This window comes from Mobula hypostoma, chromosome 9, assembly GCF_963921235.1.
Source record: "Mobula hypostoma chromosome 9, sMobHyp1.1, whole genome shotgun sequence".
NCBI classification, from domain to species: Eukaryota; Metazoa; Chordata; class Chondrichthyes; order Myliobatiformes; family Myliobatidae; genus Mobula; species Mobula hypostoma.
The window spans coordinates 121218448-121245659 of record NC_086105.1 but is presented as its reverse complement, the minus strand read 5'-3'; the positions used below and the strand labels follow the sequence as shown (position 1 = coordinate 121245659).

At 40.9% G+C, this 27212-nt stretch overlaps 1 protein-coding gene across 1 annotated transcript in view; it reads left to right on the top strand.

Moving 5' to 3' along the window:
- rgs11 (regulator of G protein signaling 11) overlaps positions 1-27212 on the top strand; it is a 148816-nt gene that overhangs the window by 51006 nt on the left and 70598 nt on the right. The window contains exons 5-8 of the mRNA XM_063059565.1: positions 5646-5697; positions 6865-6923; positions 16418-16494; positions 24193-24274. Of these exons, the coding sequence (XP_062915635.1) occupies positions 5646-5697; positions 6865-6923; positions 16418-16494; positions 24193-24274 (270 nt within the window). The remainder of the gene's footprint in view (positions 1-5645; positions 5698-6864; positions 6924-16417; positions 16495-24192; positions 24275-27212) is intronic.

The window sequence follows — 27212 nt, the reverse complement described above, 5'->3', positions numbered from 1 at the left end:
GTTACTGCATTGATAATGCTGAATCTGTTTATTCCAGGGTTTCCCAGCTTGGGATCCAAAGGACCCTTTGGTTAATGGTGGGGATCCATGGCATAAAAACGGTTGGGAACCCCTTGGTTTATTTGAAGTTCTATGATATCTGAATCTGGACAAGCAAGCTGATATGAACATAAATAATGATGTTTTAAAATGGACACCAAAGTTAACTTGGTAATCTAATGAACAAATCAAAATTTTTTTTCTTAAAAGAATATTCGATTCACCTTCCCATAGAAGTTGCTCCTGTAGTGACTTCAGTTGAACCTTTCTGACCTGATTCCTGTGTGCTTGTTTGTGTTATTTATTTTGGAATATCACCAGTTTCCCTTTGCACGAAGATTGACTTCTCTAAGGAATAGCAACACCTCAAAATCAGGGTCCCCATGTAATTCTTGTACATGAATGGTGATGCTCCTTGAGGGGATTAGTGCTCCAAAACAAGGTTTTTCAATTAGAGCAATTCCTTCTTTAATATTACTGGTAGAGAAAATGTTGCATCACACTCTACCAATATTAAATTGGACCAGAGGCTGTCTAATAATATGGACTCAATAAAAAAAACATATAATGATATGTTGATGTTTGTAATATTATTCCTACAAGGCTTTAATTGAAAAGATATCTCTAACCAAGTAAAGAAAAGTTACTACATGTGACTTGAGCACTACACCATATTACAAATGTATTCAGTAGCTCAGTTGCATTTTCATAGATTTAACATATTTAAGGCCCCTGTCTGTAGGGAATGGAACTGGTGAAATGGTGTAATTCTGAATTTGCTTCAAAGTTATGATCATAAACATACAAAACTAAAGCAGCAGCTCAAAAAATGTTGGAGGAACTCAGCAGGCCAGGCAGCACTTATGGAACTGAATGAACAGTCAATGTTTCGGTCTAAGAACCTTCTATAGAGCTGCAAAGAAAAGGAGAAGACACCAGTATAAAAAGGTGGGGGGAGGGGAAGGAGGATTACCTGGAAGGTGATGGGTGAAGCCAGGTGGAAGAAGGAATCTGTTAGCAGTGGGGAGTGAGAAAAGGAAGGAGGGGCACCAGAGGGAGGTAATAGGCATGTGAGGAAAAGTAATAAGAGGCCAGAGTATGGAATAGAAGAGGAATGGAGGGATAGGGAAAAATACTGAAGGAGAGTTGGAGGTCACTGAGACAATGAGGTGTTGCCCCTTCACTGTGTGAGTGGCCTCATTGTGGGAAATCGGTAGCCATTTTGGTGACCCAAAAGCACTAAATATATTTACTGTCATCCCATGTAATGTACTGGAACAAATACTGTGATGTCTTGTCACCTTGTTATAAACACATTTGTTGTTATAAAGTGTCATAAAATCTATGCGCTTGAAATTGTATTAATTTTTGTATACTAAAATAATTAAAACTCTGCTGTTTGCTGGAAAAACTATACAGTGGATTCTGGTTAATTAGGCCACTGGTTGATTGGGGCAGCTGTTTATTTGGGAAACCCCTTAATTTTTTTAATTTTTTTAAAATGGGAATTCCCTTTGTTTATTTCAGATGCATATGTTACTTAATTGGGGCGGGAAACTTGCAGAACAGTTTCTAACTAGCATCAGTCGTGCACTTGTGTGGCTGTTAGACACAACTCATGCTTAGAGTGAACAGTTTTTAAATGGCATCATTTGAGTGTGTTTGTGTTCAAAAAGCAGTGATTTTTGTCACTGATCGCTGGTGAGAAATAAGCAGTAAGACAATTTAGAACTGTTTTGCACACTACAATTTCAAGCATTCAGGCTTGGAGATGCCAGAAATGGCTGGGAGTGAAAATAAAATGATTTCACTTCTTCAAGTGAGGAACTACAAAGAATCTGTAAGTATCAACAATCATTTGAACGTTACAATGAAAATGAAGATTTGGCGGATGCAATCATTGAAAGCATTGTATGAAGGCTGTCCATTATCTGCACTAGGTGTCTCCACGGATACTGTTCACTTAGTCAGTCAAAAGAACACTGCAGCATACACTGGATGAATTCTTCCAGTAACGATTAGGAACTAATACAGATTTAGAGTTATGCATTCATGTATATTTTGCCCATTGTGGGTTGGTGTCAAGCTGCACTGTTTTTTACTGAACGTAATGTGAGAGGGCATTCTGGGTGGATGACTTACAAGCAAAACAAACAGCTGCACATTTGTTCCTCACCTCTCTGTGTCTTGTATGTGTTATTCTTGGTCACCCAGCTTCCTAGCACCACAAACATAACAACAGGTAATGGGGTGACAAGTCCTCATGATATTTATTGTTTTGTTCCCTTCGGCAAGAAAACGTCTGTGTGCAATGCTGCTGGAGTACCACTGTGATGTGGGTGAGTGAAAAGTAAACGGATGCAGGAAGAATGATGAGTGAAGAAGCTGAGGGGAAAGAATGAGACCGGGACGGTTAAATAAAACAGATGAGAGGGAGAGAGTCTAGTTAACCTTTCTGGATCATGACTGTGTTTGAAAACAGTGACAACGTTTGGAAGTACGGGTCCACGTGATGAAACAATAGAGCAATTGATTTCATGTGCTGAAAGATTTGAATATTTTGCACTGGCAATTTCAGATGATATTCATGTTCCAACTTTTCTGACTGTGAATGGTGCAAAAAAAGTTTAATTTGTTATGCAGCCTAGTGCAACCTGCTAAGCCTGGAGATGAACCTTGTGAGGACATAGTTCAAAATGTTAAAGGCCCACTTTTGACCTAAATTTGATGATTGCTGAGAGTTTAGATTCCATAAAAGAATCAAGAGGAAGGCAAGTCTATTTCAGTTTGTGGCGGTACTGAAGCAACTGTTTGAACTTTGATTTTGGGCTGAATGACAGCTTACTTGATACTCACATGTGGTCTGCATATTGAGGCAATTCAGAAACATTTGCTTGCGGAAGACAGACGAATATTACATAAGGCAATAGAAATTATTACATCAATGGAAACGGCAGCTAAAGAATCACAGCTATTACCCAAGTTCATAAAGCTTCTACTGACTTTAAGAATAAGACACTGATTCGTCCCGTTTTTGTTATCATTTGTAGTAAAACTGGGCATTCAGCAAAAGAATATGGCTTAAGGATTTCGATTGTCAAAGCTGTGGCAAAATGGGACATATTAAATGCACCTGTAAAAGTAAAAAGACACTGTCAACCAAAACATGTAATAAAGAAAAAATACTTCTTTGGGTGGGGTGGGGAATGAAGAGAAATGTGAACAAGATGAAGCATACTCAGGATGGACTGAAAGACACACTGTGATTGAAGAAGCCTTGCATATTTTATCTGCTACAGGACACAAAGAAGGGGCAAGGTTGACTTTAAAGACTTAATGCTAGCGAGGTTGTTCCAGTGATAGGAGTAGAACATGTTACAGTGGAGGTTAATGAGCAGAGGAAGAATCTTGCACTGTTTATTGTTGAAGGTCGTTGTGCAGTGCTTCTGGGCTGCTCGTGGTTGAGGCACAAATTGCACTTGATGGCTGGGAGCTCTGGTCTACAAGAGGCATTGAAGAAACACGCAGAAGTGTTCAACGGAGAATAGGCAGTGTGAAAGGAATCACTTGTTAAGCTGGCTTTTATGCCTGATGCAACACGCAATGCCTGAAGGGAAGATCTGTTCCATATGCCCTCAAACCAAAGATGGACGCTGAATTGGAAAGACTGGTCCAGAGTACGGTATTGGAACTAGTGTGTGTAAGGAAATGGGCAACTCCAGTGGTTCCTGTCCTAAAAAGGGATGGGTCCTTAAGGCTTTGTGGAGACTTCAAGATAACCATTAACCTGGTTCTTACAGCTAAACATGTTCTTTTCCCTTCATTGATGACCTGTTTGCAGGATTGGCTGGAGGACAGACGTTTAGCAAAAATGACTTGGGTCAAGTATACTTGCAGATGCATATGGAGCCAGAGGCACAGGAACTGTTGACCATGGTGATTCACAAAGGCATGTTCAGGTACTAAAGGTTCCTGTTTGGCATCACCTTGGCTTCTGCGTTTTTTTAGTGAGCAATGGACCGGATCCTGAGTGGGTGTTGGGGGTTCAGTGTTATTTGCATGACTTGCTCTCTACTGGGGAAAAACGAGCTTGAGCACCAAAAAAAAAACAGGCAAACAAACTTGGAAGCTGCACTACAAAAACACAAAAATGGGCTAAGGGTCCAGAAGGACAAGTGTGAGTTCTTTCGACCTTCTATTGAATACTTGGGCCATGTGATCGACCACTCAGAGTTTCACAAGGCGCCATTAAAAGTGAAGGCAGTCATGGAGGCTCCATCACCACTGAGTGTAAGTCAATTAAGATCTTAAGAGTAATAACATACTATGCAAAGTTTGTTCCTAACATTCTGAAATCACCTTATGAGCTTTTAAATAAATCAACACACTGGCAGTGGACAGATCCCTGTGAAGAGGCTTTTAAAAAGGTCAATGCAATACCCAAGCCAAGATCTACACATACACCATTAAGAGTATTGTGATGGTGTCATCCCAAGTCATTTGGTCGTCTCACAGGAACAGGTGGGCTCCGGACAGATTGGTTCTCTAGTTTGGTGACTAAACCTCTGTATATGGGGCAGAATAATCTACAGAGTTACGTCCAAGCATAGAGGCAGTCTTATCCTCTTCTGTGGTTTAGAGGGAAAAAAAGTTTTTTTTGTTGTTGGTTGAATTTGATGGTTACTGCATTGATCGTTAATAATTCAGCAGCTGGTCTAGGTATGGGAAGGGGGAGAAACCTTTACAATAAAGGGGAGGGATATGTTATGTCCTCACGTATATTTTTCCCCCTGCGTGTCGCTGTGAAACTTCTCTGTGTTAGATAGCGTTCTGGGTAGATGACTTACAAGCAAGATAAACAGCTGCATGTTTGTTGCTCACCTCTCTGTCTCTCATGTGTTATTCAGCTTCCCAATACCATAAACATAACAATAATATCAGCAGTGTTCTAATTTGTTCTGTGCTTCATTTAAATACCTAATTTGTTACTCAGTTCGTTTTTTTTTGTATACCCTTTTCACTATTTCCATGAAACTTCAGCTAAATGGGGCAGCCACTTAATTGGGCCAAAATGTACTGGTTTAATGTGTCCCAATTAACCAAAATCCACTGTATTTTAATATCTAATGTGTGATCTAGATGGAGTATGATTTATAGCTTACAGTAAAACAACAATATCAACAATCGTTGAGTGATTTGATCACTACCACTGTTTAAAATGGAGCTATGTTTCTATTCCTTAGCCACTGGTGGAGGATAGTTGCCAAATGGAAACCAGATTGCCTTACACTCTGACTGCTGTCACCAAATGTATTATTTGTATCTGTACATAGGTTTTTATTTATAAGCTCCAACTATATGTGAAAATCATAATTTTCAAACTGGATTCAAAGTAAACAGAAACCATCTTTTCAGGCTCTCCATCGCTGATCATGTGCTATATCATTATAAACTGTTACATCTTAGAACAGGGAGAATTGTCATTTGGGAGGAAACATCAAATGACTGAACATGACAAACTCCATTGAAAACATCCAGCTATTTGAAGCCGCATGAGAGTACTGCATGTGTCATTATATATAACCTCTCTCCATCATTTTTACCAGACCCCTTACTACTGGACTTCACATAAATGGCCGGCAACAGAACTTGATTACGGTAAGTGAACTTTCAAATATTAATGTAATAAAATTACTTTTAGCAAAAAGTTAAATAATCTACTTCTAATTGAGCTATTTAATTGTTACGGCTTTAAATAGTGATTGTTTTCAACATTTACTTGTATGAACACATACTTCTCTACCAATAAATATATATCTGAAGTATTTTCCATGATTAATGGAAAGTGCAATACTGAGTAGGCAATGAAAAATCTTTGCAAGGGAGGAAATTTTATGAGGAAAAGAAAGGGAAAGCCTTTTTATCAACGAGTTCCTGAATAAAAGGGAAATTTGAAAGGGGATGAACAAGACTTGTTTGCTTTACCTGAGATAGGTATTTAGCCCCCAAAGAGAGCTGCAGATGTATATGGGACCATTTTTTGCCCATTTTTGAGAGCCGTATACTTTAATGTAATACTTAACTCCAAAATCAGTGTACCATGATTTAATAGAAAGTTGAAATAAGAGTATCTCCAATAAATTTCTGTCATAGCCAATGGTTGTTTCAATCAAAACTTTTTTAAAAGTTGTAAACATTTCTAAAATTTTTGATCTGTTGAAAAGTGAGCTTCATTTGCATGAGAATATATGCAAGTTCCCCTTGCCCAGAGCTCTGACTTGGAACATTTCAGTATTTGTTCATGGTTAATGAGTCAAAACTATGGATAGCTCTCTCTCTCTAAATTTACTGTGTGCAGCTTCACCACCTGCACTTAAAAAGATTGCATCATCACCTATTAAGAAGATACTTGGTGAGGAATGACAACTCCAAGCTTTGCCAGTGGCTTAAAGTAATTAAAAATACTCGTATTAATTCTAAATACAAAGAAATGTACAAATAAGTTGTCAAAAAAATTTTGAGTATTCTGGTTTACACATCCTAGTAGGAAAAAAGAAACATTTTCAAGTTTAGGTATGTATACATACAAGACCCTTCCTAATTGACTTTAGTTTTTGGTGAATCTTCAAACACAGCATTTCATGATGCAATGCTTAACACTTTCAAGGTTTTGGAAATCTGCAGTTTTCAATGGACTGTTGTGGAAAAATACGCCTATTACCAGATGTTCAGAGGCAAAACAAATTTATTTTTAACCGTGAAACATAACCTGGTTCAACCCCCAAAGCTACCAAGTGTTAATCTCAAGAATCTTCTATCATTTAGCCATTTACTTAGCCAAGAAGAACATAAAGAAGCAGGGAGACTTGGTTGACTATGAGAAGGTAAGGTACTTTTTTCCTCTCCGTCAATTTAATCTTGCATCCCTTTCTTTGGTATAGTTGTGTGGGGATTTGCTGTCTGTTACTTAAATGGATTGGATTTGGAAAAGTATTAAATAAATGTATGTCTCTTATGTCTTGAATTAAATAAGTATTGAGATTTCCTTTAAAATGTATATAAGTTAATGTTTATAATTGTATCTAGTTGAAACTGCAGTTAAATTGCAATGAACAAAGCTCGAATGTTACTGCTAAGAAGGTATATTCCTAATCAAACTGAAACTGGGTCACTAAAATCAAAATGTATAATAATTGAAAAATCGCTATATCTATTCTACCCTGCTTTAGGTATTGTGTGTTCCTAAATAGCTACTCGGTTATGATCAGTCAAGCACAATAATTCAAGCTGGCATGAAAAAGTAGGTTCCTTTGAGCTTTGGCAGACAATGGTGTCTGTTGATACATTTTTTCCACTGCTATAGGAGTGATGTGCCTCCAACTCCTGAAGTTAGTATTGTATTCTTATCTAATACTTGATTGTCTGTACATGGTCTACATCGCACGACCACCACCTGACAGTTATTGTGCCTTTCTAAATGCCTCTTAAATGTTACTGACATCTGTTTCCACCATTTAACTTGGCAGTAAGTTAACCAGGCACTCACTACTCTGTACAAAAAATTGCATTGCTAATCTTCTTTAAATTTTTGCCCCCTCATTTTAAAGCTTTGCCCTCTAGAATTTGGTATTTCTACCCTGGGAAAATGACACTGACTATATCGGTTCCCTTCATAATTTTATATACATCTAACAAGTCATTTTTGCATTATTTGCAAGCCTGCTAATTAGCCCCCCCCCCAATTTTCTTCCACATTATTATGTCACCAGTACTGATCCCTGTAGAACATTACTGATCATTTAGAATAGCACCCCTCCATCGTTGCCCACTGTCTTTGGCCAAGCCAGTTTTTTAATCCAATCTACCAAGACTCTATGGATCCCTTGTGCCTTAATCTTCTGGATCAGCCTACCATGAAGGACATTGTCAAATGCTTTACTAAATTCCATATAGGCAACAATGACTCCCCTAACCTCATCAATCATTTTCATTGCCCTCTCAAAAAAAAAAACCCCAAATCAAGTTTATAAGTGTAACTCAGGTTTGGACAGTGGCGTTAGTCTAGGGTAGACAATCTCTGGCCCGGCCAAACGTGTGATATCTGAGGTACAAAACCTCTTGTTTATGTGGATGCTGTGTAATCTGTTCCCCCGTTACAAATCAGTACCTCGAAATATCAGAAAGTACACCATGTGCAATAAAGCGACTTAGCTCTTTAATTCTTAATTTGACTAAAGGGTTAGGAAAGAAGGGCAAAAAGAAAGGGGCCCGTTTTAATGAAACAGTGTAATGTGCACATTGGAGCTCACAGTTCCCCTTCCGTTGGTCCTCCATTGATTTCCCCAGGCTTCGTCGACTCCTGGCTCCACTACAAGTCCACTTTGTCCTGCTGTCTATGACCTCTCCTTTCTGTCTTCATCTCTCACTGAACAAAAGACCCAGATCACCTCATTCTCAGGCATCCAACAAGAAAAGAACACTCCCTTCATTGAACAGCCCAAATTCCGAAGCCATAACCCAAACACTGCTGCTACAGAAAAAACCATTACATTAGCAGTGAAACCTTTCCCAGGGCGTTACGTAAGATATGTTACAAAGCCATGCTGAATATCCTTATAAAGTCCACGTTTCTCCCATGTGAGGAAATCCTATGCTGAAGAATCTTCTCTACTGGTTTCTATACCATAGAAGTGAAGCTCACTGACATATAATTTCCTGGTTTGTCTCTACTGCCTTTCTTAAACAATGTTAGCTATTCTCCAGTTCTCTACAAACTCGTCTATATCTAAAGAGGATACAGAGGCCCATGCAATCTCTTCACTTGGCTCTCTCCGAAACCTGGGATAACCTTCAGAAGATCCAACACTGCCACCCACCTTGATATCAGTCTATTCTTTCACTATCTCAGTATCCTCCATGTTTCCCCATTATAATATGATGCAAAGCACTTATTTGATACCTCACCCACTTCATCAGGTGCCAAACGTTAATTCCTTCCTTTCATCCTTGAGTGGCCATACCCTCTCCTGAGCTGCCTCGTGTATTTAATGAGTGTATAAAATGCCATGGATTTTCTTTATTCCTACCAAACAAGGTCCCCTTCTAGCCCTCCTTATTCCTTGTTCCGGTTCACTCCTACTTCTTTGAAGCCTTTGTCTGGTTTCAGCTTCCGAAACTTCCATTCTCTTATTGACTAAATTCCATCTCTCATCAACCCACATTCCTGAGCCTTGCCATTTCAGTCTTTTCTCCCTGCCCCTTGTCGGACTGAACTTTCAAAGTATTGTTTCAAGGAACCCTCTTGGATGCACTTAACAAATGCTGTCCCATCTAATCCTCTGGCACTAAGAGTGAGAAAGTTAATATTGGGGGAAATTAAACTTGCCAAGTAAAACAACACTGTCGCTTTCTAATTTTGTAAGAACAATGTTCGGCAGGTGAGATACTGAGGGAATGTTTCCTCTGGTAGTTGAGTGGAGCTCTAAGGATAAGGGGGTTAGTTATTTAGGAGTGCAATGTGGATAGTTGTGGGTGCTCAGACATTGACACGTATTGAAGACGGAGAACTTTTGGGTGCTGAGGAAGTCAGAGGATATGAGAATCAGGAAGGCACATTGATCTGAGGCTTAGAAAATGTGTGAAAGAGTGGAATGGTCTCTGAGATTTTATCGAAACTGGAAAAGTAAGTGATGGGATTAACTTGGGAACACTTGCAATCAGCTGATCGTAAAGCACTTAGGCTGCAGGCAACAGGTATGCTGGGAGACTTGGCAGAGTTTATCAAGTATATAAGCCCTTTCCTTGAATTGCATTTGCTGCCAAATTGTTAATGCCCACCCAAAAATAGTTATTGTTGCACTAGACGTTTGAATCAACCACACTGATTGTAACATCTGCCCCATTGTGAGCAACACTTCAGCTGCAAGTCCAAACGGAGCTCAAGGATACTGAGAATAATGTCATTCTTAACACACAAAAAGCTGTGATTTCAACCCTTCCCCGAAAACAGTTGTGAATTTCTTCATTCTACCTGGTGAAAACTGTAGGAGTAAAAATCACCTATTGTCACCAGCGCTTAATCGCCTATTGTCACCAGTGCTTAATACGTGTGAGAAACTTAGTCATTGTCAGTTGGATGTGTCTCAGGTAGTAAAGAGCTTCTGTAATATTTGAAAAAAGAGTGTAAGCAAAGTGACATTGATGCTATAAAAGTCTAGAGAACTAATAGTGGAAATTGGGAAGATGGCAGATGAAATATATTTTGCATCAATTTTCACTGGATGTTACAAGGAATTTATCAGAAGCAGTTGCAAATCAGGAACTGAAGAAATGAAAGAAACCAGGAAAATTTCTATCATCAGGACAGAGGTACTGTGGAAATTGAAGCCACAGAGTGATACATTGGGGCATTGTTCCACAGAGTCCAAGCCTTTATATTTTGTAATTTATTTATATTTTATTCTCCCCATATGTCTCTGGACTTCACCACTCGCCTACATACTAGGGACAAATTACAGTGCATAATTAACCTATAAACCTGCCTGTGTTCATGAGGTGGGACGCATCCAGGGGAAACCCACATTGTCACAGAGGAACGTGCAAACTCCACACAGACCTCACCAAGGTCAGTAATGAACCAGGTTGTCAGAGCTGTAAGATGGTAGCTGCCCAATTGTGCCACACCGTCAATTGTTGGAGCTATTGAAGTCTCAAGGCAATGTACTGAAAAAATTGACTCAAAAGATTTTTCCACTGTTTTTAATTTTCTAACATTCATAGCGTCAAAGCTCTACTGCACAGAAGCAGGACCCTTGGCCCAATCTAATCTCTGCTGAATTATTATTCTGCCTAGTCCCATCAACCTGCACCTGAGCTATAGACCTCCATGCCCTCCCCTTCCACGTACTTATCCAAACTTTACTTAAATGCTGAAATAGAACCCATATCCGCCACTTCCATTAGCAGCACGTTCCACACTCTCACAGCCTTCTGAATGAAGAAGTTTCCCCTTAAGTCTCCCCTAAATATTTCACCCTTAACATATGACCTTTAGTTAAAATCTTGCCCAACCTCAGTGGAAAAAGCCTGTCTATACCCTTGGTAATTCTGTATATCTCTCTCTCAAATCTCCCCTCATTCCCCTACACTTATGGGAATGTGTGGAAGGTTCCATTAGTTTGGAAATTAGCAAGTTTAGTTCATTTATTCAAAAAGGAAAGAGACAGAAATGAAAGAAACTTTAAAGCATTCAGCTTGTATCTGTCATTGGGGAAATGTTAAAAACTGTTCTTGCATAAAAATGGAAAACAGTAGGCAAACTCAAAGGCCAGGTAGCATCTGTGGAAAGAAACATTTCGGGTCTTCAAGGCAATAGGGCACACCCTCAGGATAGAGGAGTGTCCATTTAAAACAGCTGCAGAGAAATTCCTTCAGACAGATGGTGGTGAATTTGTGGAACTTATTACCACAGGCAGCTGTGGAGGCCAGGTCATTGGATGCATTTAAGGCGGAGCTTGATGGGTTCTTGATTGGGCACGGTGTCAAAGGTTATGGGGAGTAGGCTGGGGAGTGGGGCCAAGGAGGGGAAAAAAGGATCAGCCATGATTGAATGGCAGAGCAGACTTGATGGGCTAAATGGCCTAATTCTGCTCCTATGCCTTATGGTCTTATGAGTCTGGTGCCCTCCATCAGAACTGAGAAAGATAGGTTAGTCAAGATGGAGAGGTCAGTAATTGGAACAAAGGTGATTTCACTGATAGGGTGAAATAATATGGCAGGATAATGGAGGAGGCAGTTTCCAAAACACAACATGAAGTTAAATAGATTTACAAGGTCACAATTGCTGGAAACTGGGAAATGAACTGCTGAAAAACTTAGTGGCTCAAGCAGCATCCGTGGAGGGAAATGAACAGTGAACATTTCAGGCTTAGACTTCCATCAAGAAAGAGTAAAGTTGAGACAGCCAGTATAAATAGGAGAGGGTGGAGGGGTAGGGTGGGAGCTGGTAAGCAATAGGTAGATCCAGGTGAGGAGGGCTGATGGGCAGATTGCGTCAGACAGAAGTAAGTGCAAAGCCTGGAGACAGTTGGCTGGGAGGTGATAAGTGGAGATAAGAGGGATTTTTGAATCTTATAAGAAAGTGAAGCATTGAGCCAAGTAAGTGAGGATTGGTGGACAGGTGGAGCAGTAAGGGGACCTAATGCAAGAAATGTGTGGGTGACAGGCAGATGGAATAGGTAGGGGAAGAAACTGGATGACGAAGGGAAATGGGTTGTAAATAAAGTATGTGGGGAAGGTCCTTGTAGATCAGCGGGAGAGAGAAGGAGACTGGAAGAGCGGGTTACCTGAAACTGGTTCATGCTGTTGGATTGCAGATTGCCCAGGTGGCCTATGAGGTACTGCTTTTTGGTCTTGAGTTTGGTCTCACTCTGGCAGTAGAGAGGGCTATTAACAGTTTGATGTGGAATGGAAAGAGAATTAAACTGGGATCTCTGGCAGGCCATTAGGTACAGAGTGCTTGGTCTCACCAATGTGGAGTGGGCCAGATCTAGAGCATCAAGTGCAAAAGACGAGGATGGAGGAAATGCAGCTGAAAGGGCTGTTTGATTCCTAGGATGATGCTGAGGGAGGAGGTGTAGGAATGGGTGTGTTGCACCTCCTACAGTTATGGGGGAATGCGCCTGGTGAGCAGATCATGGAGCTATAGAGACCACAGTGGTCCCCGCAGAAAGCGGTGGAGAGGGTATGACGTGATAGGTAGTGGCATCGTATTGCAGAGGGTGGAAACGTTGAAGAATGATGGGCTATGTGAGGAAGCTGGTGGATTGAAAGACAAGGAGCAAAGTGGCAAGGGATCACAGCAGCTAGCCTAACTCCGTACAGCAGGTTTCAATTCCCGAAAGTGAACTTAAGGAGTCTGTACGTTCTGCACGTGACTGTGTAGGTCTCCTTCAGGTGCTCTGGATTTCTCCCACTTTCGAAAGGCATGTGAGTCAGGGTTAGTAAATTGTGGGTATAACGTGTAGAAGGTGGAAGCAGGGTGGTACTGTGGGCTGTTCACTATGTCCATCGTTGACAGAAACAACACATTTCACTGTATGTTTCACTGTATGTTTCAATGTACGGTGCATGTGACAAATACAGCTAACCTTTAATTTTTAGGCAGAGGAGAGCTGAAGTGTGGACAATGGAGGAGATGTGGATGAGGGCTCAGTCACACAGTGTTTAGCCTAGAAGCAGGACGTCTCCTGCAGGGAAAAGTCTCATTTTGAGAATAGATGCAACCTTGTCAGAGAAGCTGGGAGAAAGAGATTGCATCGTTAAAGGAGACGGGGGGAGGTGATGTATTCGAGATAGCTGCAGGAGTCGGTGGATTTGTGGTGGATGTCCTGAGATGGATTGAATTGAAGTTATGAGTTTTATTGCTCCTGTCTACAAGTCTTTTTCATCATGGTGACCTGTTCTGCATGTATTTCCTCAATCTTCTCATCTTGCTGCTCAGTGGTAGTGTCACAGTGGCGGGGCATTGGGAGCAAGGGTGGACCCAAATGCAAGACACATCTTGTGAGGTTACTTAGATTTAGTTTATTGTTCGATACCAGGAGAGCAAGGCAGGAGCAGGAATAGCGAACTGGACAAGGACTCAAGACTACGACTAGGCTGGGACCAAGGGTCTGGGCTTGGACTCGGAATCGGCTCCCAGAACTAGAGGAGACATGAAGAGGCTAGGGTATGGACTCCGAGCCAGAGACTGGGCAAGGACCCAGTACCTGGGTCTTGCCTCGGGCTCGGACCCCAGAACCAGGCAAGGACATGAGATGGGCTAGGGAGAGGAGGAACATGGAAAACAGAACCTCGGTCTCGGGAGAGCAGGTACATGGAACCATAGACACATACACAGAACACAGAGTCGGGCCCCCTGCTTGGGTACAGGACATAGGGCCGGGACTCATGACCTTCCGTGGGGCAATGACAAGATGGCCAGACTTACCCCACGGAGGCGAGGACCAGACAAGACAAGACATGACCCCCTGCGGAGCAATGGCAAGACGGCCTGACTTACCCCGCGGAGGTCAAGACAAGACAAGACCAACATGAATGAACACCAGACAGTACCTATCTAGCTCCGGTGATGGAACTAGACCGAAGTGCAGGCGGGGGCTGCAGACGAGAGCTAGAGGAAAGAGGGGCAGAGAAGGGATTCAGACAAGGGGGTAGGACAGGAATCACAGACCGCCAAGGCCAGGACTTGACTCAGAACTGGGAAGCCGCCAGGACCAGGACTTGACATGGTACTTGAATGCAGCCAGAGCCAGGACGTGGATGTGGTGCTTGGATGCCGCCGGAGCCAGGGCGTGGTGCTTGGAACCTCCAGGTAGTGCTGAGCTCTCGACTCAGCCCGGGAACAGTAGACAGCGGCTCTTGATTCTCTCCGGCGGGTTAACTGACGGACCCACGTTGAAAAGGAAACTTTGCAGGCTGGCTTTGGCAAGGTAACTTGACAGGGTTGCTCCGGTGAGGAAAGGCAAATTACCGGCACTCGCTTCGGGCGGAGACTAGGCTTGCTCCGGCCAGATGACATTGGCACGCCGCACCTTGGTGACTTTGCAAACGCTCCCGCACCAAACGGCTGAAAGCCAGAGACTATAAACTACCGGTTCAGCCGAGTGTTAATTGCCTCTAATCACCAAAGTCGAGGGACACGGGAAAACAGGGAATCAACGGTCCGGATCATAACATAAACAAGCTAAATTTAAAGGGACCCCAATCCGGACCATGACAGCTTAGAATGGCCACAGTGCATCCCAGCTTGGGCACAGTCAACTTGAAACTTAGAATGTGGTGTTATCATCCACCACACAAATACAACCCAGCTGCTCTGCAACAAAAAGGGTGAGGGTCGGAGGGTGGATTTTCCGTTGCTACGAAATCTGTATCCTGCATGCCAATTAAACATATTAGAAGAATTGTTGAAATTGACAGCACTTGAAAATGGAATGTGCCTGATTGCCATACTTATGATATGTGAGTCTGACACCCTCAGTCTCCTTTACTAATATGCACATCAGCCATAAAATTTTGAAGTAAATTGGGGCTACGTAGCAGGTGCTGTGGAAAAAGTATTGTGCAGAAATTTGTTTTAAGACCTGATTAAGTCCTGACTACTAACCAGTTTTGATATTTTGTAGACCACTTTTAGCTGTCATCTACAGTTGTGTTTCCAGGCTCCATTTTCATTCCCAAGTCCAAAACAGGAAAATTTCACAATATCTGGTGCATAATGTAGGCTAGCCATCCATCACCAGAGCCTCATGATCCCAGGAAGTTCTCATGAGCATCGCAGTGCTTTGATGGAAATGCTGTTATTGCCAAACTTGCACTTGATAGCCACCTTTTTCTGCCATCTTCCGCCTATACTTATGCCAACTCCACAGGCTTAGATCCTTCCTGGCTTCTCCCAGACTTCCCCCAAATGCAAAATGCCAAGCATTTATCACCACAAAGCTCATATGGTCACATATCTAATAAATATATTGTACATAGCTGCTTCACATTTGGCACAATTCATAGCAATAAATTCATTGTCTTTAATTTGCCAATTAAATGGTGGATTTGGATAGGGTTGAAGTTTGCTTTGGCTACAAACAAAATAATAGTGTGTTTTAGGTTTATTGATTGTGGATTAAATTCCCAGAAATACCCATGCATTACATAGTTCTAAAATGTAGTAGTATAGTTGTAGCTGTTTAATTCAAGCCTGAAGTAATCAGGGTAGTGTCTTGATTAGTGTTGCTAGCTCGTTGTGTATCTCGGAAATTTTGTGCGTGCTCCCCAAACTTCCAATTCATAGTGCTGTTGAGGAAGTTCACACCATTAATGTAAATGTGCAAAATTATCCTTAGCATGTTTACTCAAAAATCAAGTTGAACTTTATTAAAACAAAAGGCTGAAGGCAAATGCAATTTTCTCAAATTTCCAATATGCAATTTTTTTCTCAACCCATTTATTCAGAATATTATTACTAGTGATGAGCAAGACCAGCACATTTTTAAAAAAGAAGCCATTCATCTTTTGTTTACTGTTTTATCACCCTGGGGGAGTGTTCATCTTCTTTAACTGCACCTTGCCTTCTGGAAATGAGCAGCAATCGTATTCTAAGCTCTCCAGAGAAGGACGTGCTTATAATTTTGAGTAACCTGTATGCATTCCAGTTCTATACTGTAATTGGACACATGGTCACAAAGGATCACACTGTTAGCAGTAACAACATTATTTCTGAAATTTTGAAAGCAGTGCATAGAGACAACCATGTCAGCATCTCGTTTTTTTTTCCCCAAGCTGTGATTTAAATCCCTTTCAAATATTTTAATTCCTACAGGACAATTACAACCGGCTACACACAAGGATCAATCATACTTGGGATTTTGTGGTAATGCAAGCCAGAGAACAGCTCAGGTTAGTCCAGTATTTACACTTTCCTTACTGTTTGTATCCTGCATTGAATTCCATGTGATTGTGTATTTAGTGTCTTCTATTGCAACAAAACATAGAAAATATTAGAAAGGCATTATAATTATATTTTACTGATATAAAGATGAACTGTCTTGATGCTTACAAAGCAGTTTAGCTTTAATAGTTATGGTTTTACAGGGTACATAGATGCTTTTAGTATGCAGATTTAAAGAATATAAATAATTAAGCCACATATGGTAATCTATTGCCCTATAAATGACGCAATAAAATGTAACCTAAACCATTATACTTACATACTTTATATTAACTGCTTTTGTTTTATTTGCATAATTATATAAACCTAGATAGTTTGAAGGATATCAAGTCCTAAGTCAGCTTTTATTATTTCTTCAAGTAATTGCTGCATTTTTGATATTATATGGACTAGATTGCATTTCTAACATTAAAATGAATTAGGAATGTCTTGAATTTTTAATATCTTTTATGTTTCTAATTGGGAATACAATGAATTCAGTTCAGGATTAAATGTATGCTTGTTTAAGGGAAAGAATTCAGATGTAAATGCATTTTACATTCCTCTTTTCTGTGCACCTAGAATGCCGTCAAAATAAGTAGAGTTTACCCTTGTATTCATTAAAGATAGGGGGAAAGTAGAAATTAGTGGTGATGTTAAGTTTTAGCTTAGGATAAATGTCAAATTGTCTGCAGGATTTTTGTTATGGGAAGCTCTTCTTTGGCACATTGGTACACAGCGGAATATGTGAGCAAGGCAAGTTGTAAGCAGAGTTATGAGAATTCTTCTGCGGGGGGAGGAAAGTCTATAAGTTTTGTCTGTCTTAATTAAGGAACTTTAAGGTGTCTAATATTAATCCAGTAAAGAAGCAGTTAATTCACATTCTCTCAAGCATTCTTCCTATTTCTGTTCATAGTGTTTGTGTCTTTATGGCTAAGTCTGGAGTACTGAATTATTAATCAGAATATAGTCGCTCTGCCTAAATCAAAAGATGACAGGGCCTCCAATTCAAAAGCCAGGATGTCTGCTGGTCATTTTGAGTCCTAGATCATGTTAGACTTTTACTAATATTGTCATGTGGCAAATTGATTCATCTGAAGTCCTCAAAATCTTAGCAAAGTTTCAGGGATACAGTTTGTGTTCAAGATCACGTATGTACTTTGTTATAAGAGCACATGCTATATAATGATATAATTAAGATTTATCATGTTTGATTCAAAAGTTCAACTCAGAATTCTTTACTTTGCACATCCATAGCCGCTATTTTCCATTTTGCGGCTGTTCAGTATTTTCAGTCTGTGTTTTCTGCCAGTAGGATGTGGTGGCAGATAGTGACAGATGGTAGGACCCAGCCTGTGTACCAAATGATTTGAGTCGAAGTGAAATCAGCATTTATTTAAAAACTGTACCGGTTACAAAATTCTGTACCGATTAATGGACAGGATATTACTTTGTTCATAATTTTCATCAATTGCCAAAGTAAGGAGCATTGTTTGGCACCACTGTAGTGCTGAGGTATAAAATCCTATTTATAGCCTTGCTGCATTGAGGAGAAAATAAATAGAGGTCAGCCCTCCTGTGATGGTGGGAAGGCAAAGGAAATGTTGGCTGAGGCTCTGGAGAACAACTCCAGAGCCTCAGCCAACATGTGAATGGATTTTGATAGCACCTTTAACTTAAAAAAAAAAATGACTACATGCTTCACAGGAGCATAACCAAGGACATGGTGGGTAATACTGGAACAGGTGACAAAAAAGTTAGTGGATTTGAATGTTGCACAAAGTTTCTTTTTACCCCCTTCCCCCAATAAAAGGGGAAGATTTCACATCTACTGAGGAAAAGAAACATAATGTGGGTACCTGTGTCAAGCAGCCCACTCAGGTGGAGAGTTCTGTTCTTCGCCAGCAATGCAGCTCCAATCTACATCAACTCCATTCATTCCGTTGCTTAATTAAAATGTGAGAACGAACATGCAAAGCAACACACACAAGATGCTGGAGGAACTCAACAGGTCAGGCAGCATCCATTGGAAATTAATGAACAATCAATATTGTGGACTGTGACCCCTGCAGACACCAGTACAACCAAATCTCAGTTTAATTAAAAGAAATCAAAATTATGACAGACCTAAGCATATTTCAGGATATGTTCAGACAGTAAACCAGTGCAAGTATTTGTATTTTAATGAGATTTAGATATGTTTTAGTTTCAAGTGATAAGAACCAGTTTTCAAAGTGCTAAATCTTAAGCATTTTACACCTGCACAAAAATCGTAATTAAAATGAAATTATGAATTAATGGTTATTTTGGCATTGTTGGAATTGGTTTATTATTAAATGTACCGTGATACGATGGAAAAACTTGTTTTGCATGCCATCCATACAGATCATTTCAGTATGACAATGTACTGACATAGGAGAAGGTGTAACAAAAGTGCAGAATGAATTGTTAGGTGCAGTGCAGGTAGACAGAAAGGTGCGACACCATAGCGAGGTAAACTGTGACAGAACCGTCCTTTTTGTCATACTAGGGAACCACTCAATAGTCTTGTAACAGCGGGATAGAAGCTGTCTCTTAACCTTGTTGTACATGCTCTCAAGCTGACCGATGAAGGGGAAAAGGGAGAATATCTGGGATGGGTGGCCTCTGATTATGTTGGCATCTTGGCTACTCTACCGAGGCAGTGAGAAGTGTACACTGAGTCCGTGGAAGGGGAGGCTGGATTCCGTGATGCACCGAGCTGCGTCTGCAGGCAGGGCAGTTGCCATAACAATCCCCATAGGTGCTTTCGATGGTGCATCGATGAAAATTGGTAAGGGTCAAAGGGGACGTACCAAATTTCTTTACCCTGCTGAGGAAGTAGAGGTGTTGGTGAGCTTTCTTGGCTGTGGCATTTGTGATTGGACTAGGATAGGCTATCCTGCTTCACCTTAGCACTACTGATGTAAACGGGAGCCTGTCTGCTGCTCACTGCCTGAAATCAATGAGCCGCTCTGTTACTTTCCTGATATTGAGGGAACACTATTGTCGTGACACAATATCACTCGGCTCTCTTCTTTCTGTCCTGTCCTCCAACTCATTGTTAATTGTGACTCGGTCCACTCTGGTTCCGGTGTCATGTACAAACGTGTAGATGGAGTTAGCGAAGAGTCTGGCCACACAGTCATGATTGTACAGCGGGTGGAGTAGGGTTCTGAGGACACAGCCCTGTGGAGAAACATGGTTGAAAAAATCCCAAAGCTGCATTCTTGCCGAGGATTACATACACTGTCACATGGGAAATACAACTTTAAAAAATGGCCTGTTCAGCCCAGGAGGTTCAGAATGTCCACCCATCCACATCCTCAGCATAGTCCTTGCATAATTATTTCAACAGCTGATGAAAATAAGTTCTACTTGCAGTCTTGATGAATCGGTTCTTTGGAATTCTCCTTGGGGTCGCTCAATGTCTATCCTGTTTTGTAGTCTCCAGTTTTGCACTTTAGAGTGGAAACACGCTAGCCTAGAAATTAGATTAGAAGAAAACTAAATTTCTTCAGTCACTCGTGCACAAATAGCATTTAAAGTGCTCAGCTTCCAATAGAAGACCTTCCCATCAGGAGTTTGGTCCAGGCCTTCCTATTGCAAGTCATGCTAATGTAGATCGCGACTTCTTCAATGTGCACAGAATATACTGTGAACTTATTTGAAAGAAATTGAATTGAAAGACCATGACAAATAGCTTTCACTTTTCACTCGCAGTAAAGCACTTTACAAACTTGACAGCAAGTAGGGCACCTTATATGATTTACAGTAATGGCCCTGGCATCCATTTTGCCACCACTGAGACCCACATTTTATTTTCTTAACTGTTTCAGCACCATACCAGAACAGCCACATCACATGTCAATGCTCAATTTAACATTTACCCCAGCACACTGATTCTCCCTTTTCCGCTTCCCCACCCCATCCTTCTTCACAGTTCAGTATAACCACACTGATCTGCTTCCCAGCAGGCAGTGCGGGTGAGGAGCCAGCTCAGTGCCCAGGACGCAGTTGCTGTTTGTGACCACGTACATCTGGGTCAATCTGTCAGTACAAGAAACCCACAAAATCTCATACCTAAAGTGACCTTTCCAGGCTTTGCACTATTTTGCATATGCTACATTTCTTAATATTGGTGCATATCTTACCACCCATTTTTTGCACCAAAAATGAGCAAAATATAGCTTATCGATATGTCTCTTCTGGCATCACATTTTATTGTCTTAATGGCCTTCTTGTGCCATTCTAAACTTTTCCTTTTAAAATGTAAACTGCCTAATCTGGCTTCAGCTTATCCTGACAAATAGAATCTCCCAGTTCTGGTTTCAGCTTGTGAATCTCTTCCTCTCCATTATCTCTCCATCCTTTCTGTGATACTGTGACTAGGCATGTGTGCTGGACTCCAAAGCTGATTCAAACAAGATTTCATACATATTTCAGAAATAATCTTTGATGCTGGATGTGCTTTCTAAATAGCCTTTCTAACCTTATTTGCTATTAGTTATTTGTGCTTTTATATTGTTTTGGCATTTACTCTTCAGGTAATTATGTGACCTCTATCTTTCTTTAACAAAATATACGGCACGGGTAAAGATCCAGCATCAGAATCAGGTTTTTTACCACTAAATCATGGATTTATTTCCATTCAGAAATCTTATGCCAGAAGGGAAGAAGCTGTTCCTAAAATGCTGAGTGTACGTCTTTATCCTCTTGTACCTCTTCCCTGATGGTAGTAATGAGAAGAGAGCTTATCCTGGGTGGTGGGGTCCTTAATGATGGGTGCCACATTTTCAAGGCATTGTCTTTTTGAAGATATTTTTGGTGGTAAGAGGCTAGTGCCTGTGATGGAGCTGGCTAAACTTACAACCCTCTGCGACTTTATCTGATCCTGTGTAGTGGCCCTTCCATACCACACAGTGATGCCATCAGTATTGAATTTCATTTGGTATTTTATAATCATTTTGCAATAACTAATTATATTCTCATTAAGCTTTTTAAATGTGCTAGGCAGATAAAGGGGAGAAGAATATTCAGTTTTTTTACCCCTGCATGTTCCAACATCTGTAGCCTCTTGTCTTTAAACCAAGGGTACCCGCAAATTATGATTTGCAGACAGTCTTCGATGCACCCAATTTGTTTACATCTGAGAACAGCAGACATGGTAAAAGGTAAGGCTATATTAAGTAAACTTTACCCCAATATTTATAGCACATGTGTAAGGGTCTCTTCCAAGACATTGCCATTAGAGAGAAGAGATCGTGTTGTGAAATGGATGTGCTGACTCTCTGGATTTCGCACTGAATTTATGGGATGAGGATCATGAGCTAAAATTGTGAGATCTCTAAGAGTTGAACAGATGGCAGTAGATGGAAAGTGAGATCTGAGTGGGAGTTTTGGGAATATCATTGTGAGTACAAGGCTACTACAGTAGGGTAATTGAATGTTATGATCAAACTAATTGAGAATATTGGTAGTTGAGCAATGGAAATGAATTGCATGGAGCGGTGCCTGAAACTAATATTTAAGTTTGTGAGAAAAAGAATTTGGTGTATCCACCATGTCTGAAGCTTCTGTGCAGTCGATGTTTGTAATTTCCCTTTGCGTTTCCTTGACAATTAGTCTCAAAGGCTTTCTGATCTCTTGGAAGTAGAGAACGTCCATACTATCTAAATGGCTAATCAAGGACTCCAGAGCCAGGTCTGCACTTGCTCGGACATGCCATAGCCTTCAGCAAATACCTACAAACAGTGGAACCGCTTCCAGCTACAGGCACGGAGTAGCTCACCTTAGGAGTTGTAGACCTATCTTCAATCAGCGTGAGAATAGTTCAGTTTATGAATTGGAATCAGGTTTAATATCACTGATGTGTCATGAATTTTTTTGCTTTCCAGCAGCAGTACAGTGCAGTTCACAAAACTCAATTACAGTAAGAAATACTGTAAATATAAAAATGATTAAACAAATAGTGCAGAAGCAGTGTTCATGATTGGCTCTTTGTCCATTCAGAGTTCTGATGACAGAGGAGAAGAAACTGTTCCTAAAATGTTGTGTATGTGCCTTCTGGCTCCTGTACCGCCTCCCTGATTGCAGCAATGAGAAGAGGGCATGTCCTGGGTAATGGTGGTCCTTATTGATGGATACCACCTTTTTCAGGCATTGCCTTTCGAAGATGCTGGATACGCCAGATACCCATTAAGATTAAGCCTTGTCGGTGTTGCTAAAACAATCACTGTTCTTAATGTTGACTGGAAACTAGGATAATGCGAACAAGACCGCAGAAGTAATCTTATGGGTATCCTGCAGTGGATTAAGTGAGCTAACATGTATCACTGCCCCAGACAATAGATGAATGACAGTAAATTATAGCAGTTACTTCTGTTCACTCCTCCCATAACACTAGTATTCTGAAGTTCATTTGGTGGTGCCCTACTTTCAGATGAATAAGCACAGTGCCTTTATTTCCAAGTAGGAATGGTCTCTATTGGGGAATTTTGAATATGTATTTTCACCTATTAGATTACTCCCCAGTTTCAAGGGATTTTTGTTTTAATTCTTAACTGCCTCTTTTAAGCTGGTCGTAGGCTTCCTATAAGTGGGAGAATCCAACATAACATCACAAATATAAAATTGTTGCTTATCAATTCAGTTCTGAATGTGGAATTTACACTGATCTGAAGTGGCTGAGGTGCAAGGATAGATGCATTTAGAGGGAAGCCGGTTAAACGTAAGAGGGGGAGAAAAGTATGTTGTAGGCAGCTCCAGTGTAATCAGACCAGTTGAGCTCGATGACCTGCCTTTGTTTGGATATAAAATTAAAATCCAACCCGACAGTGGCAAACCCAAACCCAATGCAAGCCTGAATTCCATTTTTTTTATTGCTGACCTGACCATCTCATAATCTCCAACATTGACCTTTGTGTAAATGAAACATAAATGTTAATGAAAGGGTTAACATAGGATGTTAACTTGATGTCTGTGAGCCTATACTCGCTGGAGTTTATAAGAATGGGGGTGAGGGGAATCGCTTTGCAACCAATCGAATGTTGACAGTCTTGGATAGAGTGAGTGTGGAAAAAATATTTCTAACATTCGTAGAGTATAGGACTAGAGTCCTATAGTCCCATGTAGGACTGTTATATGTTGGACAGAATAGAAGGACATCGCTTTAGGACAGATGATGAGGAATATCTTTTGCCAGAGCATAGTGGCTCTGTGGAATTCATTGCCACAGATGGCTGTAGAGGCCAAGTCATTGAGTATTTAAAGCAGAGTTTGACAGGTTCTTGACTAATGGCATTGAAGGTTACAAGAAGGCAGGAGAATGGGATTGAGAAGGATAATAAATCAGCTGTGACGGAATTGCAGAGCAGAATTGTGGGGCAAATGGCCTAATTCTGCACCTATATCTTACGATCTTAAGCAGCTAAAGATTGTAATTCTGATCAAATCATCATGACCTGGATAAAGTATAGAGTCAGGCCAGCAAGGCAAAACACATTGGAAGCCGAATGCACTTGACCAAATTCAACATGTAGTCATGACAGGCTTGGACTGAGCAGCCAGCTGCCAATTCTGCAAAAGCTGCATAACAGCCAACCTTGCTGAATTGATTGATTTTTCTCCTTATCTATGTTCATTAACAGAGCAGCGAAACAAAGGAAAAGGTCAGATCGTATTGTACTGGATTGCCAGGAGCAAGCCTATTGGCTAGTCAACAGACCTCCAGTAAGTCCTGTCACTTGTACTTTAAAGTTTATGGGGCAAATAGCAGATGTTTTCCTCCTGACTGTTACTGAGAACAAGCGCAGCAGAGGGAAAGATTTCCAGCCTGTCATTCACTGGACAAAGTTCTTACAGTGAACGGTATTCCCACCTACTCTCGGGAGATTGTTAGTGTGGAAGGATGCAGAAAATAACAGGTGTTCTCACCTGGTGTTCTTAGCATCCAAAGTGACTGAGACAATGATGTCAGGAAATGGAGCAGATGCTGTGTGTATTATTTCATTTAGTCTGCCTTTATTAAACAGAGTACATCTCCAGTGGAAATGACAGCAGATACCCAAAATAGATGTTAAAAATACACCAGGCTCGAGGACACAGAGACCCTATTCAGTATTTCCATTGCTGAGCCACCTTTAAATTGGCAGGAAGGCAAATAAAAGATCCCAAAATCTTGATTAGTTTTTCTTTTACTTGTAGCTTTCAGATTTTTACATTTATTTTAGCGTACAACCCCATCTGTTTTTCTTTGAAGGCGGTCCCCAGTGTGCTACTTTGAAAGATGATCCTTTTTAAAATTCAACTTTTTTTTTACTGCTACTTAGTTTATAATGAGCCCTTATCACAGTTATTTATAAATGCAAGAGATTCTGCAGATGCTGGAAATCCAGAGCAGCACACACAAAATGCTGGAGGAACTCAGCAGGTCAGGCAGCATCTATGGAGAGGAATAAATGGTTATCGTTTTGGGCTGAGACACTTCACAGGGACTATTAGGAAGGGAAGAGAAGGCAGATTAAGAAGATGGGGGTAAGTGGAGGGGTGAGAGATGGTCTTACTAAACTGCCATTGAGGAGAAAATTTATATTACTTCATGGTGGGCATAACTCAAAGAAACTTCACAGTGGAGCAACAAATGATGAACACTTGAGACACTGCAGATGCTGGAAATGAAGGGTCTTAGCAAGAAACATCGACTGTTTCTTCCTCTCTGTTGATGCTGTGGCTCAGTTATTATGCTTTTGAGCCCTGGGGTGACCATTGCGGGGCCTGCCCAGCTCTCGTTGAATGAAAAATTGAGTTCCTCAGTGCTTCAGCTGCCTTTATCTGCTTCATCAGTGATCTTTCTGCTGTCATACAATCAGGTCAACACCACCAGTTATTAACCTTCAGCCATCAGGCTCCTGAACCAATGTGGATAACCTCGCTCATCTCAACATTAAACTGATACTACAACCTTTGGACTCACTCTCAAGGACTCTACAACTCATGTTCTCAGTATTATTTACTTACTTTAATTTTTTTTAAATTTTCAGTTTGTGTTTGGCACATTGGTTGTCAGTCTTTGTTTATATGCACTTTCTAAATTCTTCTTTTGAACTTCTCTGATGTACTGTGAATGCCTGCTAGAAAATGAATCTCAAGGTAGTATATGGTGATGTATACATACTTTAATAAATTTACTTTGAACTTTAAGAAGTGGGGATGTTCACTGATAATTCTGTAAATATGTTAAATTCTGTTCTCAAATCATCTGCAGAAAAACGTGCTGTGGCTACCTTTGTAAGACCCAGATGGGCTGATATAACAAGTAACATTTGTACTACAAAAATGCCAGACAATGACCATCTCCAAGAAGAAAGAATGTAACCACATACCTTTGATAATAGCATTGCCATTTGAGTCTCCACCATCAACATCCTGGGTGTGATCATTGACCAGAATCCTGACTGGATTGATTTCATAAATACCAGGAATACAAGTGCAAGTCTAACGGCTAGGTATCCTGCTGTAAATGACCTGCCTCCTGACACTCCTAAGTTATTCCACATCTACAAGGTTTAAGTCAGGAGCATGATGAAATGTTCTCCACTTGCATGAAATACTGCATGCAGTGTAACTCCTCCCAGAACTTGACTTGACCCATTATTTTCAGACTCTGACCTCTTGTTCCATATCACAGTTAGTGCCCCGCCGGGGTTTAACTCTTAAGAATTTTGTGCATATCAATAAGATTACTAGGGTGGGGTCAACGAGAGTGCAAATACGAAAAGAAAGAAATAATAATGAGTGAGCAATAAATATTCAGATCATGAGATGAAGAGTCTTTGAAAGTGAGTCCATTGGTTGTGGGAATATTTCAATGATGGGGCAAGTGAGGTTATCCCCTTTGTTCAATAACCTGATGGTTGAGAGGTAGTAGTTGTTCCTAAAGGCTGATTTATACTTCTGCGTCAAATCGATGCCATAGGTACGGCATCGCCGCGAACCCTGCGCAAAGCCTACGCGGATCCCTACGCCGTTGCCTGATGCACACCTCTCCCAAAACGTAACTACGTGTTGCGGCAACGCAGACCGCAACAACTGTGATTGGTCCGCTTGGTGGCACCGCATTTCCTCCTACACTGCAGTAGCTTCCTATTGGGTGACTGAAGGGCAGGGAAGGAACTCTGGCTGGAATGCTTTGCAGACCTCCGAAATTATGGACACATTTTGCTTTTACGAAAAAAGACGCTTGCTTTAAACTTGTTTACCCCGAGAAAGACTACCATGACCATGAAGACTTGCGCAGGTAGGTGTGTGCAGATGCGCAACGTGCCCAAATTGCAGAGTGACGCAGACACACCAACGCACAAGTATAAATGCTCACAACGCGCGTAGGCCACTTGCATAGGTTACAGCGTCCATTTGACACACAAGTATAAATCAGCCTTAAGTCTGGTGGTGCGAGCCCTGAGGCTCATGTACCTTCTTCCTGATGGCAGCAGTGAGAAGAGACCATGTCCCGGGTGGTGGAGGTCCCTGATGATGAACAGCTTTGCTGCGACAGCGTTTCTTGTAGATGTGCTCAGTGGTTGGTGGGCTTTACCTGTGATGGACTGGCTTAGCAGTGAAATTCAGCAATAATTGAATGAAGAGGGAATTAATCTGCACTTTGTTGCTA